Source organism: Drosophila sechellia, chromosome 3L (genome assembly GCF_004382195.2).
Source record: "Drosophila sechellia strain sech25 chromosome 3L, ASM438219v1, whole genome shotgun sequence".
Lineage (NCBI taxonomy): Eukaryota > Metazoa > Arthropoda > Insecta > Diptera > Drosophilidae > Drosophila > Drosophila sechellia.
In genome coordinates, this window is record NC_045951.1 from 21171433 (window position 1) to 21186922 (window position 15490).

The 15490-nt window shown below is 44.1% G+C and overlaps 6 protein-coding genes across 9 annotated transcripts; 2 read left to right on the forward strand and 4 right to left on the reverse strand.

The window, feature by feature from the left end:
- Positions 1-2073: 2073 nt before the first annotated feature.
- LOC6616496 (zinc finger protein OZF) lies at positions 2074-6249 on the reverse strand. 4 transcript variants are annotated; one of them, XM_032718737.1, is made up of 5 exons: positions 5445-5848; positions 5205-5386; positions 3764-4536; positions 3191-3586; positions 2074-3131 (listed from the first exon to the last, which is right to left on the reverse strand). In XM_032718737.1, exons 3-5 carry the CDS (start codon positions 4337-4339, stop codon positions 2535-2537), a joined length of 1569 nt encoding a protein of 522 aa, XP_032574628.1. In that variant the 5' UTR covers positions 4340-4536; positions 5205-5386; positions 5445-5848; the 3' UTR covers positions 2074-2534. The 4 variants fall into 4 exon arrangements, with proteins under 4 accessions (XP_032574628.1, XP_032574629.1, XP_002040856.1 ...); XM_032718738.1 differs by lacking the exons at positions 5205-5386; positions 5445-5848 and adding an exon at positions 6052-6249; XM_002040820.2 differs by lacking the exons at positions 5205-5386; positions 5445-5848 and adding an exon at positions 5887-6249.
- A 281-nt stretch (positions 6250-6530) lies between these two features.
- Positions 6531-7285, forward strand: LOC6616497 (DNA-directed RNA polymerases I, II, and III subunit RPABC3). Its single transcript, XM_002040821.2, has 2 exons — positions 6531-6705; positions 6778-7285. The coding sequence occupies exon 2, from the start codon at positions 6783-6785 to the stop codon at positions 7230-7232; it is 450 nt and encodes a 149-aa protein (XP_002040857.1). The 5' UTR covers positions 6531-6705; positions 6778-6782; the 3' UTR covers positions 7233-7285.
- LOC6616498 (extensin) lies at positions 7263-8026 on the reverse strand. The gene has a single exon (XM_002040822.2). It carries the CDS (start codon positions 8016-8018, stop codon positions 7332-7334), a length of 687 nt encoding a protein of 228 aa, XP_002040858.1. The 5' UTR covers positions 8019-8026; the 3' UTR covers positions 7263-7331.
- Positions 8027-8309: 283 nt separating this feature from the next.
- On the reverse strand, positions 8310-9069 carry LOC6616499 (mucin-7). The gene has a single exon (XM_002040823.2). It carries the CDS (start codon positions 9033-9035, stop codon positions 8448-8450), a length of 588 nt encoding a protein of 195 aa, XP_002040859.1. The 5' UTR covers positions 9036-9069; the 3' UTR covers positions 8310-8447.
- A 1498-nt stretch (positions 9070-10567) lies between these two features.
- LOC6616500 (extensin) lies at positions 10568-11288 on the reverse strand. The gene has a single exon (XM_002040824.2). It carries the CDS (start codon positions 11255-11257, stop codon positions 10742-10744), a length of 516 nt encoding a protein of 171 aa, XP_002040860.1. The 5' UTR covers positions 11258-11288; the 3' UTR covers positions 10568-10741.
- Positions 11289-11911: 623 nt separating this feature from the next.
- Positions 11912-12717, forward strand: LOC6616501. The gene has a single exon (XM_002040825.2). The coding sequence runs from the start codon at positions 11940-11942 to the stop codon at positions 12516-12518; it is 579 nt and encodes a 192-aa protein (XP_002040861.1). The 5' UTR covers positions 11912-11939; the 3' UTR covers positions 12519-12717.
- Positions 12718-15490: the final 2773 nt, after the last annotated feature.

Consider the following 15490-nt stretch of genomic DNA (forward strand, 5'->3'; position numbering starts at 1 on the left):
GTGCTCTCATCATTAACATTATCCCGGTCAAATCCAGGTATGCAGATGAGGCTGAGCCACCAACGAGCCCCGGCCAACAGGCGAAACATGCGTACTTACGTCTGTGACTATTTGTTTCACGAATTCGCGGCGCATTTTACTTGGAAAATAAACAAGCAAATCTAAACGAAGGTTGTTGAATTTCATATACTCTTCATAGGATAAAACCAAGAGTAAGAGTATGTAATCCAATGTTGTAAAGTATATATTAATTTACTTGGAAACGATACCAATTGAACTTTTCACGACCGGGTATGTATTAATGTCCAAATTTTTATATTATATTATTTCCCTAACAGCAATGATATTGTCCTCCTGTACCCAACTGAACAAGTTTTCACATATAGCCGATGGATCGAGTGTGACTGCTCTCTAACCAGCAGCAGGCATTCTGTCCGTCGGCCCAAACATGGCAAAAGGCATGTCCATCCTTCCTATCGCAACAAGAGCAATTTGTTCTAATGCGCCATGGCAGCGGCAGCTGCTGGAAATGGCGAGACTAAATCTGTGGAAGAAGCTGAAGGAGCTGGAGTGCCTGACTTGCAGTTGCCACGGCTGTGGAGAAGCAGGAGGACATGGAAGTGGCAGTGGGCGGTGGGCGGTGGTTGCTAGTTGGTGGTTGGTGGGAGCAGGAGTAACCGAGTTAGCTGAGATTGTAAAAAGGGCAACCACTGAACACGCAACGGCCAGAACAAATGTAGACATTAAGCTGCTTCCCGGGACAAGAAATCGAGATCGGGAGCGGGAACGGCATGGAATGGGATGGCAGACTGGCGGAGATTACATCAGCAGCTTCAGGTGACAGACACGCAATGGTTTGTCCGGAGAAAAATCCCTGCCTTCTACCCAAGCGAACTATCATAAAATCATAACTATATTTGACACATAAAATTGTACATACATCTTATGGACAAGCAAATGGCACCCCCACCATCCGATTCCATTGGGTTGACACTAACGTTCGCGTCAATAAATTCGCCGTGCAAATTTCATTAATTGCTCCGGGTGGGTGGAAGGTGGCGGACTGGAGGAAGTGGGGCAGGCAGGTGCCACAGCGCCTGCAGATGCCACCGCTGCTTAGAGAGCTCGGTTCGCATGCAGTGCGGGGTTTGCCATAAAAAATATTGGCCACCTTAATGTAAGTGGCTTATAAATTTGTGCACAAGCCCAGACCATTTATGGCCATCGGGCAGGGACCCATGGGGCACTTGTACCTAACTGTTTATGTGGTTAGATGCCAGCCCGGTTGGGTGTGCCTGGGTGTTTCTGTGCGACTCGCTGCTTTTTTGGCCGCATTCAAATATGGAATGCAGCTTCCAGCCGGACATGGCTTGAAATTCCATAGATGAGCCTCAAAGGTCAAAGGCACGCCAGCAAGAGATGCACAAAATTGATTGATTCAAGCCGTGTCGCTTCCTAAGATGCGACGAGAACAATTTGTTGCAACAAACAGCTTAAAACTGTTATTAATGGGCGAAAAATTAAAGATGCTAGTAACAAAGAGGAATAGTCGAGATTCTCAATTTTCAAATACCAGTTACAGCAAGATCGGAAGTTGACCTTTGTCATTTGTTGTAGACGACCAAAATTCGTTTTTTATAAACATAGAAAAAGGCAATAAATTAGCAATAATAATAATAAAACCCAACATTTTTAAATATTAAATTAATATTAAAATACTCACACTCCCAATAGTGTGGGAGCATTTTTTTGGATAGTGGACGTGCTCACTCTTAGTTAAAGGAATGGGTTCTTTTTATAATTCGTCCTCATAAACTTTCTCTAACTCTTTTCAACAGTGACTAACGAAATCTTAAAGTAAGCGAAAACAAAACTTGCTGCAAATGGTTTCATGATTAAAAAATCCGAACAACTAATATGCAGTGTTGGGTTGTAATCACAAACAATATTTATTATTCATTTCATTTTTTCACTTGCGTATTTTGATTTGGATTTCAGCTGTACACTTCAGATTTTGCACTTTTTACACACGATATATAATTCATTTCAGTTTTCCAAAAGAAAAAAAGGTTGGAAAAGACAAATGGCAACTAAATGCATTAAGTTTATTAATTTTACAAGCATGGCCACAATGAGTTGTATTGCACTTGAGCTGTTATAGATTCACTCCGAGACAATCTGTTGCTCTGGCAAGACTAAGTATACAAAAATCATGTTAGACTTATTATTATATAAATTATTGCATCGAAATTCATTCTTAAACTAATTTCCTTTAATAGGAAAATTACTATGACAACACTAACTCATACATTCTTCAAATTATACTTTTTGGTAGCAGCAAAATTGGGATAAGGGTAGTAATTCAGTAAAATGATCTGTACTATAAAGTATACATCTTTGGGATAAATTATTTGGTTGGGTTTCGTTCTGCAACTTTGGGTTACTAAACATTAAACTAAATGGCAAGAACTAGTTCTTCAAATCCTTCTTCTATGGCACACTCGCATTTGGCGTTGGCTAGCAACTCCTGGATTCTACTTCTGTTTCATATACATGGTGGCAATTTTCTCGAGAATGGTGTCGATAGACAACAATTCGTCGCTAAATTTCTGCATTGTGGGGGCTGGCACAATCCACTTAAGAAATTCCTCCACATTTAGCCGGAGTCTGGCCAATGGTGTCATCGTGACGTCGTCATGGGATTGTCGCTGAGCCAGCTTCAAGGATGCAATGATAACGTTATCGATTAGACGCTTCTCGTAGCCCAACTGACGCAGCTTTTGAGCGGAGCTAATTTTTTTCAGTACTACTGCCATGTTAAATCTTAAGACAGAAAGAATTTGCGCATCTTCAGACTGATTGCCACTGGGCTTGTCCCCGTCAACTGGACACTTGGCGCACTGCTCAACATGCGACTGCAGCTCCACCTTGATCTTAAAGAACTCGTGGCAGCCTTCGCACATGTAGGGCTTTTGCTGTTTGTGTATCTTCTTCATGTGGTTCTTTAGGTGCGCCAGCTGAGAAAAGGCTACTTCGTCTTCGCACAGCTGGCAGCGAAAGGGTTTTTCCCCCGTGTGCTTCCGGATGTGCAGTTTTAGTACGCTTGAATGGGCAAAGGTCTGGTGGCAGATCTGATGGAAGTAGAAACATCATTTATGGCTACATGCTAGCTAACACACTTTTAACTTACCCTACACTGATAGGGGCGCTCTCCCGTGTGCATCCGCATGTGGACATTGTACTGGCTCTTCTGGGTGAAATATGTGTTGCACACCTCGCACACGTGTGTCTTAACAGCGGCGTGCCTCTGCATGTGAGTGGCCAAATCTTCGTCCGGCTCGATCATCTTATGGCATATCTCGCACTCAAATTGCGTCAGCTTGTGGTGCTCCTGGTTTATGTGGGCTCGCAGGGCCAGCTCGTTGGCGAATTGGCTCTCACAGATGCTGCACCGGTGCTCCATGCCCTGCTCGTGTCGCTCCATGTGCACCCGTAAATTGGCGTTGGTTGAGAAGCTAGCCGAGCACTTGGTGCAGTTGAACTGCTGGATACTAGTCTTGTGGTGAGAAACCATGTGCTGTTGCAGCTGCAATATAGATGATAATATATATTAGAAACACCAATGGTTATGACCTATAATATAACAAAAGCCTAATCGAAAGTTCATAATTAAATACACTTAAGTTTATAATAAATCAAGTATTGAGAAAAATATAAAATTAATCTTTAAATCGCAGTTAAAATGGAATGTCGTATTACTCACTTGACCTCCTCGGGCGAATTTTTTGTCGCAGAGGGCGCAAGGATAGGGCTTCTCGCCAGAGTGGAGGCGCATGTGGAGCCGCAGGCGCTCCTTGAGGGCGAATGATTTTGGGCACTGGGAACAGACGAACTGCTTCCGATGCTCGTGGGCGGTGGTGATATGATTCTTCAGGTTGACCGCCTGGCGGTAGCTCTTGCCACAATCCTTGCACTTGTGAGGTCGTTCGTCCGAGTGGATAAGCATGTGGCGTTGCAGATCCGTCTTGCCACCGAACTCCTTGGAGCATTGACTGCAGACATGGTGCTTGCGTTTCACCGGTTCGTCCTTTCGGGCAGACTTCTTAAGCTGCGGCTGCACGTAGTCATAATCTTTTGAGTCCTGTTCTCCGCCGTCGTCCTCCTCGTCGTCCACACAGGCATCGCGCAGACTTGCCAAGCTGCTCTTCCTCCTCTTGATCGCAAGCGTGGGGCCTGGTGAGGATTCCCTCGCCGCCGGCGGCGAGGACAGCGATATGCCGCTGTCCGTGAGCAGAGAGACGGCATCCTCCTTGGACACACTGCGACGGCTGCGTACCATTTGTTTGGTTTTTATTATTTGGATTCGTAACTAAATATCTGGGACCGCTTCCTGGGAAACACCTGCACCTGCTGCGTTTGGCTTTACTTCTAGGGTTAATGTTCTACGTATGTATTTAGGGTATTCGTATTTTTTGGTTCGATTGCTACTTCTAGGATAGTTCCCATTCACCTTTGGTTTGGATTAGTTCAGATGGGCTGCAAAAAAGTTAAGAGCTGTTTTAATTCTCCACTCGCCGAGCGCCACGTTCCGAAGCAGACGGAGAATCAAAAACACAGACAGAAATAGTAACCGTAAGTGAGGCCGAAACAGAAACAAGAAGAGAAACAGCAACGGAACAGAACCTCCAGCTGTGTCAACAGTGATAAGACCTATGCACAGGAAAAATATTACCAAAATTGGGGGATTTGCATATTTAAATGCTTCGAAGTGCATGACACTTTTATACGTGTTATTGCAATAGTTCTTACTATTTTGGCAGTGTTGTCCAAATCACGTGAGATTTTTAAACGTTGTTTAGCATAATTAGTTAATTGATTGCATTATATTAGCTATCCAATTAAAAAATATATTCGTTTCTTTACAAATCTAGTTAACAACGAAATGTTGTACACTGTTTTTCGCGGTGTATAGAGCTAGGAGCCCATGTCTTAAAGTGGATCGCGTTATCAAATGGCATTTCCAGCGAACGTAAGCTTCCACAAAAAATTCCCAGTTTGTTGTCTTAATCTTTTGTTTGGGCGGGAGCGAGATGGAGAAAGCGCCTGATAAGATCCCGAGAAAGCCAACAACTGATAAGCAATCCACCGCACTCACTAAAATCACGGTAGAGCTATAGACAGATATTGAGATAAAGCTGTGCAACCTGAGCGTTTTCGATCCCGCGGCGTCTGTTCTCCGAGGCGGCGGAGTTTCCAATGAAAAGCGAGCACACTGGAAATGCAACTGGATAAGAGCGATGACGATGACCCTGGACTGCGACGAACATCTGGCAAGCAGATTGGGAACCCTCCGATTCCGATTCCAGTGCCGAGCAACCCCCTGCCCCTGCGGAGGGTTAATGGTTCATTAGAGCCGCACCCGCAGAAGCTGAAAACTAACTCACTTTCGCAGCACAACGGCCCTCGACCAAACTGTTGAAAAAGCGAATTAAAGCTAGAATCCGGAGCTGGGAATCGAAACTGAAAGAGAACGGGGCAAAAAGCACGAACGACAGCGAAAATCACACACAAAAAGCGAAAATAAAGAAGTGAATACATAACAGCAGTTTTGTAATGCTAAATAGGCGGGGTTATGGGGGTGGGTAAGGGTTAAGGCGGCGGGGGTCGCTGGAGGAGGGGAGGGACCGTTGAAGTCTTTCGTATTCGGGACACAAAACTCGACGACTGTGTAGTTTCGGGGTCCTGCAACCGATTGTTAGTAATTAATGCACCAGCACCACAGCACTCATATACGCAAACCAATCTATTCTAAACATATGCTACACATTTGGCCCAGGGGCTCCACATTCAACACCAACACCAAAGCCCCATCGGGCGTGGACTTACCTTCGCAAAAAGCGGGAATCGCTAGGCTAAGGGCCTTCGATCCACAGGAACACTTATCTTCACCCCGAATGGGACACACTTGGACTTCCTATGCATTCCGCGTCCGACTAGGAGTTCGCTTCTTATTTGTTTATAATTTCGACGCCCCGAGCTGTGTGTACATACTTTTTGCAATCCGCTAGCTGGCAGTTCGACTGGCTTTTCAGGGTGTATCCATCGTGCTGCCTGCGGCTAGACCTTTGTGGGACTTTGTGGGTTTGCCTATTCTAAGCCAATACTGCGATTTGTCCAGCAAAATAAATAACAGTTTTCGGTGGTTTTTTAATGTTGTTCTTAATCTTAGTGATGTGTATTCACCGATAGACGGTCACACTGGGACTCTCTGTCTACACGCCTACAGATGGACGCGTGATGCACAGTCACTAGTTAGAGAAAATCAAATGAAGTTTAGGTTGCGGCGCAATAAATTATAAACCCAATTTAGTTAAACAAAAGGTTTAAAATCACCTTGCACAGCATTTGCAATATTTATTAAATTTCAGTAGGAACAAAGCACGCTTTCCTTTACACACTGAAATCACAGCCTGCTGAACGTGACCACTTCGCTCACTGAAATCGCAGACGTGTGGCAGCACTCAAGCCGCCAAAAAGATCTGGCATCGCTCTTTCTTAACACGCGCATGTAAAATATTTAAGAAATAAATATTAGTCGCAAACAGTTTTAATACAATATAATTTTGCTGAAATAAACCCAGTTCATTTAAGAAATCGCATCTACCTCCGCATATAAGATTCAATACTCTATTCAGCCGTCTCAAGGTAAGGCGTGCGTTTATGGCGCTCCGCTGAAATGACTTCAAAGCAACAACTCATTAAATTATCACATTTCAGCTAAAATGGCTGGAGTACTCTTTGAGGACATCTTCAACGTGAAAGACATGGATCCGGAGGGCAAGAAGTTCGATCGTGTGTCCCGCCTGCACTGCGAGTCCGAGTCTTTTAAGATGGACCTGATCCTGGACATCAACTCGTGGCTATACCCCATGGAGCTGGGCGACAAATTCCGCCTGGTTCTGGCCACCACGCTGCGCGAGGATGGTTGCCCGGACAGCGGGGAGTACAATCCAATGGAGCACGAGGGCACGCGGGCGGACAGCTTTGAGTACGTTATGTACGGCAAGATCTACAGGATCGAGGGCGACGAAGCACACAATGAGGCCTCCCGGCTCTCCGCTTACGTGTCCTTCGGCGGCCTGCTGATGCGACTGCAGGGTGACGCCAACAATCTTCACGGCTTCGAGGTGGATCAGCACATGTACCTGCTGATGAAGCGACTGGCCTTCTGAATTTTCTACCTACTTATTTTCGATCGCAAATTAGACATAGACAACAAACTTTATTTACAGTGTATTCATAACATTGGTTGGAGTGCTGAAAAAAGTAGTCTATTGCCTGGATGGGCGTCTGAAAGGCGCATTGACTATCAGTCGTGATGGCCGTGGGCGGAAAGGAATGCGGCGATCCACGAAGGGCAAAGCCTGTGGAGTCGATGGAAACACTGGAGTAGGCCTAATAGCATTCACAATCTTGACCGCATTTGGCCGAGGACGAGCCGTAAGCTTAGCAGGCCGACGCTGCGGAGTCGGCAGAAGCGGACGCTGCGGGCGGAAGGCAGCCAGGCGGTTCAGAAGCGGAAGAACATACTGAGCCTGGGGTGGCAGCGGCAAACTTGACAAATTAATTATAGCTGCGCTTTGTGGCAATGTTTTGGAGCTGTCATCGTTGGCTGGCTGGTCTGGAGGTCCGTAGGTCTGATCGGGAGGTCCATAAACTTGGTCCGGTGGGCCGTAGACCTCAGCTGGCGCTTCCACCACAGCCGGTGGCCCGTATGTTTCAGCTGGAGGGCCATATGTCTCCTCTGGTTGAGGAAATTTAACTGCCTCCTCCGTTGGCAGGTCGAATGGCGGATCGGGGACCAGGCCTGCTGGTGGATATGGTGCTTGTTCCTGTCTTTGCAGAAACCTGCCCGCCGCGGGCCCTGGGAACCTCAGATGACTGCCTTCAATTCCTTTCAGGCAAAGAATGGAACAAAGCGCAAAGGTGGCCAGAGAAGCACTTGGATAACCGCACATTGTGGTGTGCTGACATAAACTGCTGCATGGGCGGCTAAGTGGCGCCTATAAATACCCACTAAGAATGCCCTTGGGGACTGCCCAATTCAAACGCCCGAAGAAACCTCGAGGCCGATGACTTATAAGCCAGGTCCAACAATACGTGCCCATCGCGATGATGACTAAAGCATGTGTAAGTACTGGCTGTTATGAAAATGTGGTTAGATTTCTTTAAAAGGGCGTGCTTATACAAAATAATTGTATATTATTTTTACACAGAAATAAGAAATAGATATATATAACGCTTTCCTATTAGTTTCAATATGGATTTATTTTTAAATTTAATTTTGTAAGTGATTGCATGATCTCGCAAGAATAGATTCTAGCCCTGTATGATATTTGCTTAAGTCTGATGTAGTGACGTCTTTGCTTACGCTAAAGTTTTTAAGTCTACCAACTGCGACGCAGGATCAGACGCTGAGGAACAGGCCTCTGGGAACGCCGTCCTTGAGGAAATCGCTGGTAGAGTCGGGCGGACTGTACGGGCTGTGGCTGGTCAAGACTGCTGGCTACAACGATCACAGTGCCATCCTCAGCAACCTCCAGCTGCGGTTCATCCTCCTCGGCGTCCTCATCAGCGGGCTGCAGCTTGGCACCATCCACAGATGCTTCCTCAGTCTCTGGAATATCATCAGTCTCGATGGGATTCTCCGGCAGCGGCTCAGCCTCGGGAGCAATAGCCGGTACGGAGTCGGCCTCTGGAGGTCCATAGGTGTTATCTGGTGGCCCGTATGTGTTGTCCGGAGGTCCATAGGTGTTATCAGGCGGCAGATAAGTGTTCTCCGGCTTGACTGTCGAACTGGGCAAATCGAAGGGAACACTCGGGGTGATGCCCGCCTCCGGATATCCAGTGGGCGAAGGACTGGGTATAGCCTCCACTTGGCGCGCCGAGAACCTCCGGCGGATCGGCTCCGCGGAGCCAAGCGCCAACAGGCTCAGGACAAGAATAGCAATTGGTGCGCCAGTCGGTTTAATCATTTTCGCGGTTGAAGGGCTTCTGTTCTGATTTCTCAATCTGACTCGACTTATTTATAGTCCCAAGCTACCAGATCGAGTTCTGCTATAATTTATGCTCGTCACTTTCAGTTTCAGGCTCTTATTCCCGGTAAAACTTTGATTATGTTGCGCTGATCGGCGGCAGTGTAGCTTCAGCTTAATACCCGATACGTGACCCTTTTTCGAAATTCATTGTCCAATGCTAAGATTTGGAATAGGCCACCCTTCCCCTCCTTCGAATCATTCATTAACACTTGGCGTGGGCTGTGAACACTCGAGTTTGTTTGGTTTTGGGTTCTTGGCAGTTCATAATTTTATTTATTTTTATATTATAACTTTGTATTCATGCAAAACAGAATAGGCTGTGAAAAAATACATCAAGCACGCACTTTTAAAAGCACGTCCCACCCATATGCAACATTTGGACAGTTTCTATCAGGGTCAATCGAATTCAATAACAATGTTTTTTCTTATTAGCTTCGCTTTTGGAACACTCATTTACCTTACCAAAGATTATTATATTCTGAGCTTTGAGTTTTTATCATGGTCAATCGAGTTAAAAAACATAGTATTTATACTCGTTACTCATAGAGTGAAAAAGCTAACTATAGTTAGCCGGCGAGCTCAAATGCGCTGAATTAATAGATAAGAAGGACACAAAGGGGCTTCAAGACTTCCCCGTATGCCTTAATAAATAAATTAATAAAAAAAAAAAAACTCATAGAGTAAGATTCGTTGAAAATTATATAACAGGCAGAAGGAAGCGTTTCCGACCCTATAAAGTATATATATATATGATCAGGATCAATAGCCGAGTCGATCTGGTCATGCCCGACTGTCCTTATGAACGTCTCTATCCCAGAAACTTTAAAAGCTAGAAGGTTGAGATTAAGCATACCATGTACCATGTTGCCACACAAACCGCCCAAAGCTGCAACGCCCACACTTTTGCAAAATGTGTTCATATTTTGCATATTTTCATTAGTCTTGTAAATTTCTATCGATTGCCAAAAAACTTATTGCCACGCCCACACTTTTGGAAAATTGTACTATATTTTAAAAATTGTATTATATATTAAAATTATATTTTTTACTTTATTTATCAATATATATCGATATTCCAGGGAAAGTATGCAATTTCGAGTACGAATTTCCACTAGCTGAGTATCTGGTATCTGATATCCAGGGAAGTCGACTATAGCATTGTTTCTTGTTTACTGTTACCTTAGCATTTACCTTCTGTCCAAAATATTATATATGTCGAAAATATTATAAAATTATAATATTCAAAGCTTTGGGAAGCCGAAATTATAGGTTAGTGTTTGGACAATATTTTTAATAGATCATAGAGCAAAGGGTATCTGGTAGTTGAGACCCCCGAATCTCTTGTGTCTTTAAATAAAAAGGTTTCCGCCATGCCTGATCCTTGTTAAGAAAATAAGATCTTAATAGAAAAGCAAAAGAGTTCTTATATCTATTATCTCCATCAAGAAATTACTTAAGTTTTTCTGACATCTTTTGAAATTTTCAATTTATGACAATAGGGTGGATTAACTCGAATATTTAAGGAAATTTTCTATTATTTAAATTAAAATATTCAACAACAATTTATTTAGCAACAAAGTAATAAATGCATATCCTAATGTGTCGATTCCATTTGATTTCTACCAAATTAGGGTTGACCCATTTCAGATAGTGTACACCAGCACTGATCCAGAGCGGATAATCTGAGCGGATCGAAGCTTCTCCGGGGTCGGACGACGACTGCGGAGGCGTTCGTTACGAGGCTGGATCAAGCCGGCGGGCACGGGATCGGCAGCAGGGGCCTGGTCCACTGGGCCATCGGCCGGCGGTCCATAGGTGTTTTCCGGCTCGGCAGGTGGTCCGTAAGTGTCATCCGGAGGGCTGTAGGTGTTGTCGGGCTCAGCTGGTGGTCCGTAGGTTAGATCAGGTTGCGCTTCGGTCTCCGTGGGCAGGTCGAAGGGCACCTCCGGTGTCACTCCTGCTGGCGGATAAGGAGCCGAGGCCGGGGTGGGTGCAATATCCACGGCGGGGTCTGCCGCAACTGCCTGATCCTCTGGAGCCTGCTCCTGACGGGCAAACTGCAGACGGGAAGATCGTACCCGGAACCTGGTAGGCTCTGCCACAGAAACGGCAGCCATCGCTGCGATCAGGAGCAGGGAGCAAATGAACTTGTGGGCCATGTTGAGCTGCTGCTGAGTTGTCTTAGAATGTTATCAGTGGCTGGAAGTCGCGTGCCTTTTATACCAACTGAAGTTTTCGGCCACTCGGGTATATTTGGCACACCGAGGGACACCCTTTCGTTGGCCTACGGACGTGACAATATTTAGTCAAGGGCCCATGTCTAAGCCATAACCATTGGCCGTTAATTATAACCCGCGGACACTTAACTTTGACACGTTACGTGGACCCACTGGGGATGAGCAATGGGCTGGAACTAAAGAAGTCGAACTAGTAACGAAAGTCATCCGTTGACTTGTATGTTTTCTGTCGAAATTTTATAATTTTATAAATGTGTTATTACTTTAACTGAGCTATTAATTCTCTTGCATAACCTACTTCCCTTTTTATGTGCTGAGAATGACACTAGGTATATGGCCTATGGTCCACATGGGCAACTAGGGCTATAGATCTGCCAGCACTTTAAATTCCACTCCACTGTGCGGCGCCTGCTTGACATACGCATGCGCATTGATGGATTTCAAATCGCGGCGCTCTGCTTAAAATTCACGGCGTTGTTGGCTGGGCTAGAATCGCTGACCAGTGACCACCGATGAGCAGGGCCACCGCTGTGACATTTGGAGGTATAAAAGTTAAAGCTCCATATACGAAAGCCAACACAGCTCCACTGCAAGTCTCACGATCATGGCACGTTACCAGTTTATCAGTTCGCTCCTCCTCCTGCTGGTGGCCATCAGCGCCGTGAATTGTGCGGCACAGGCACCACTTCGGCGGACTCTGCGCCTGCGTCCGGTGGCGTTCGCCCGACAGGAGGTGGCTCCCACGCCCTATCCCTCGGCTGCTGAGCTGAAACCCGCCTCTGAACAGCCCGCGCTGACCTACGGACCTCCTGAGGATGTGGATACAGATGCCTTGCCGTCGGAGCAGGAGCCACCAGTGGACACATTCGAGCCTAGCCCAGAGAACGAGGAGGTGGACACCGAGGAGAGCTCACTTGAGGCCACCACACCCTCCTCCGCTCCGGCCCGCCTGCGCAGTCGCCAGAGATTGGCCAAGTTGCAGCTGGCCAAGCCCAAGCGGCTCCGCCAACGCACAGCTCGCCTGGAGGAGCTGCCCGTGGATGCAGCAGTGGCTCCAGTGGCTCCGGTGGTTCCAGTAGCTCAGGCTCCAGCACTGGCCACGCCCCAGTTTTACTATGTGGGTGCCCAGCAGCCGTATTACCTGGCAGCCTACAACGCTGCTCCCCAACATCTGGGCTGGTAGGAACCCTATTTGCCTTCTTTTAATTTGTTCGGTTTGGATTGGATTTTGTTGTTAAAAATATATTTCTGCTAAAATGTTTAAAAATGGTTCGTCTGCTTGTTTTCCTTACATTTTAAGTAATCTCAGTCCTAAAAGACTAAATAGAGAAACGTGATATGATAAGCGAAGGTAATTAATAAATTAAATGGACCGACTCCAATATCAAACAAATTGGTTATCTTTTACGTGAATAATTTAGAATTTAGTATTTAATCGAAACATATTTTGTGAAAGTGTGTGGAGAAGGGGGATAATCAGCAGTGTCCTGCCATGCTCATCTATACGTGTCAGTCCATCTGACTCTGTTACGTTATATTATTATTAATTTATATTATTAATCAAGATCTATCGATTGTTGAAGGATAATTAACTATTTTGCCTGCGAAATAATTGATTTAACTGTTAATATTAAATTGTCGAAATGGATGCAAATATGTTTGCCCGACTTTACACAACGCTCAAAGATTTTCGTTCCCTAAAACTTAGTGAAAGCCATTCGCCTTTAAGAACAACTCATAGTAGACCTATTCTGAACGAACTCCTGTTCAGCATGTTTTGCATATCCCCTTGACATGTGAATTGCCTCGGAAGCGTTTAAAGGGTTCCTTGTTTCCATCGCATACTGTTAGCGGAATTGTATGGTCTTTTGTGAAAGGCTTCCCATTTCCAATGCATTTTTAATGCTTTGTTTTATTCCAGCTGTAGTGGCTGACTCACCAGTGTAATGGCTTCCTAAGCTATTTTTTAGTCTGCGCAATATGATGGGTGATTGGTGGTCTTTGAACATTGATGAAGGTACAGTAGAGCGAGAACATAGATAGGGACAATTGAGTTTAATATCCGAGTTATTCTAAATATTAAAAATAACTCGGTACATATTGTGTACATTCCTTCGTACCTTCCATCCTGACGGTCAGAGATTATGATAACCTCGGCTTGTGATTCTGGTCAAGAAAACATAAGCACACGCTTGTTCCTACCTGTTACATACTTTTCAATGAGTCTAGTACACCCATTTACTCTAAAAGTACCGGGTATATACATTTAAATAACATGCATAGACGCACCTTTGTGCACATAGAGTACACCTACTTACCTTTTTTAATAGTGCATTTTGTAAGCTTCAAAGCTTATATAAATAACTTCATCTGCTATCAAGGTTTAGTTTGTACAGAGAAATAATAAGTCAACATTACTTAGAGACGAAGTGCAACATTATTTAGGAAAATGCTAGTATCCTGTGCAAAAATGTTCAAATTTTTGATGATCATCATTGGGGCTCTCCTGGAACTAACCAAGGCACTGGATTCACCTGGTGTTGCCACGCAGAGACCACCTGTTGGGGATAAAGTTGTATATCCGTTGGAGGACTACCCATATATCGATATCCGTTGATAAATTATTTGTTCAATTTGCGACCCTCCAAGTTATGCGTCTAATAATTCAATTATCTATTATTTGAAATCAATGTTAAGATCAGGCTTAAGATCAGAATTATGAAAAAAATAGTCAACCGTTCAACTAATTCCCTCGTTTCTTAGTTCTTCGATTGCTTAATAGTTTAGAAACCAAAAGGGCTGCCAAGGGCGGCTGTTTCAATCTATTCATTCAGTTGGACAAGGCTGAAAGTTCCTCCGACTTGGAGGGCAGAAGACCCAAACTTTCAAAGGACGATCTTTGATAATATCCTGATGCGAAAGAAAGGCACTTTGAAATGTTTGCGCTCCTGTAAGCACCTCCCACATAGATTTTATATTACAATTATTCATCCAATAACCTACACCATTTTGTAGTCTACTCATTCTTTTAACACATACCAATATTAAATGATTTTCTCAACCTAACTAAGTACTGCAGGTAACAGGTATCCCACAGTCGCAACTTCTATATTTGAACACAACTTTGTTTCTTTACATTTTAAAAATAACAAATTTATAGTAGAGTTAAAAGTAATGAAGTGTCTCTATGCGCATAAAGTTGCGCATCCAAATAGGGAATTAATGTATATTCTATTGTGGGCGTTGTGGTTGAGGGGTGTGTGGTTGACTCTGGGCGAATCCCAGAAGTAACACATTTATGAAATTTTACTATTGCAATTCTGTTATTACACAGGTTTATATTGTATAACTATACTGTGTAAACGAAAATCATTTCGATGTTTATAAGTACAACATGAAAAAACCCTAGTCAAGTTGACCGACTTTCAGATACCCATTACTCATCTTGTGGAAGAGCGAACGAGAAATTTAAACATTTTCATAGACATATCAATAAATATTAAAAAAATTAAAAACGTCCCAGCATTTTTCACAAGTGTGGGCATGACGGTTTGAAGTGGTTTGTTGGGGAGGAAAGGGGCGTGTGTATAACGACATAAAATACAATTAAATAATAATAAAGCAAAACCTTTTTCAAATGTGCGGGCATGGCTGTTTTGTCAACATTATTGTCTGCACCTACATGTCTCAAGAATCTGCATGCGTAGTCCCAAGATTCTAGCGTTTATAGTTCCTACGTTCAACCGTCATACGAACGTACAGACTTGTACCTGTTTCATACTTTCTTTAAGTCTAGTACACCCGTAGAGAAACTACGAGTAATCTTAGCGTTATAGCTTAAATTTTTCCTGAGATCACATCACTGCGGCTGCTGTATATACACGAACAAATTAAAATTTGATTTGATTGTTCCAGAAAATACAATGCTTCAATACTCATGTACTACAAAAAATTATTCAAAATTGTTGTTCGATATAGTAAACTTTCGTTCTACCATTTTACGAAAAATCCGTCACTGTAGCGGGAAACACCTACATATAGTTTTTTTTAAACCTTGCTATAGAAATAAAATAGCTCAACCACCCTCATTAAAAAGTTTTGTTATCAACTGGCTTGTATTATAGGTCTCTAATTTCAAGGATTCATAGGCTCTGG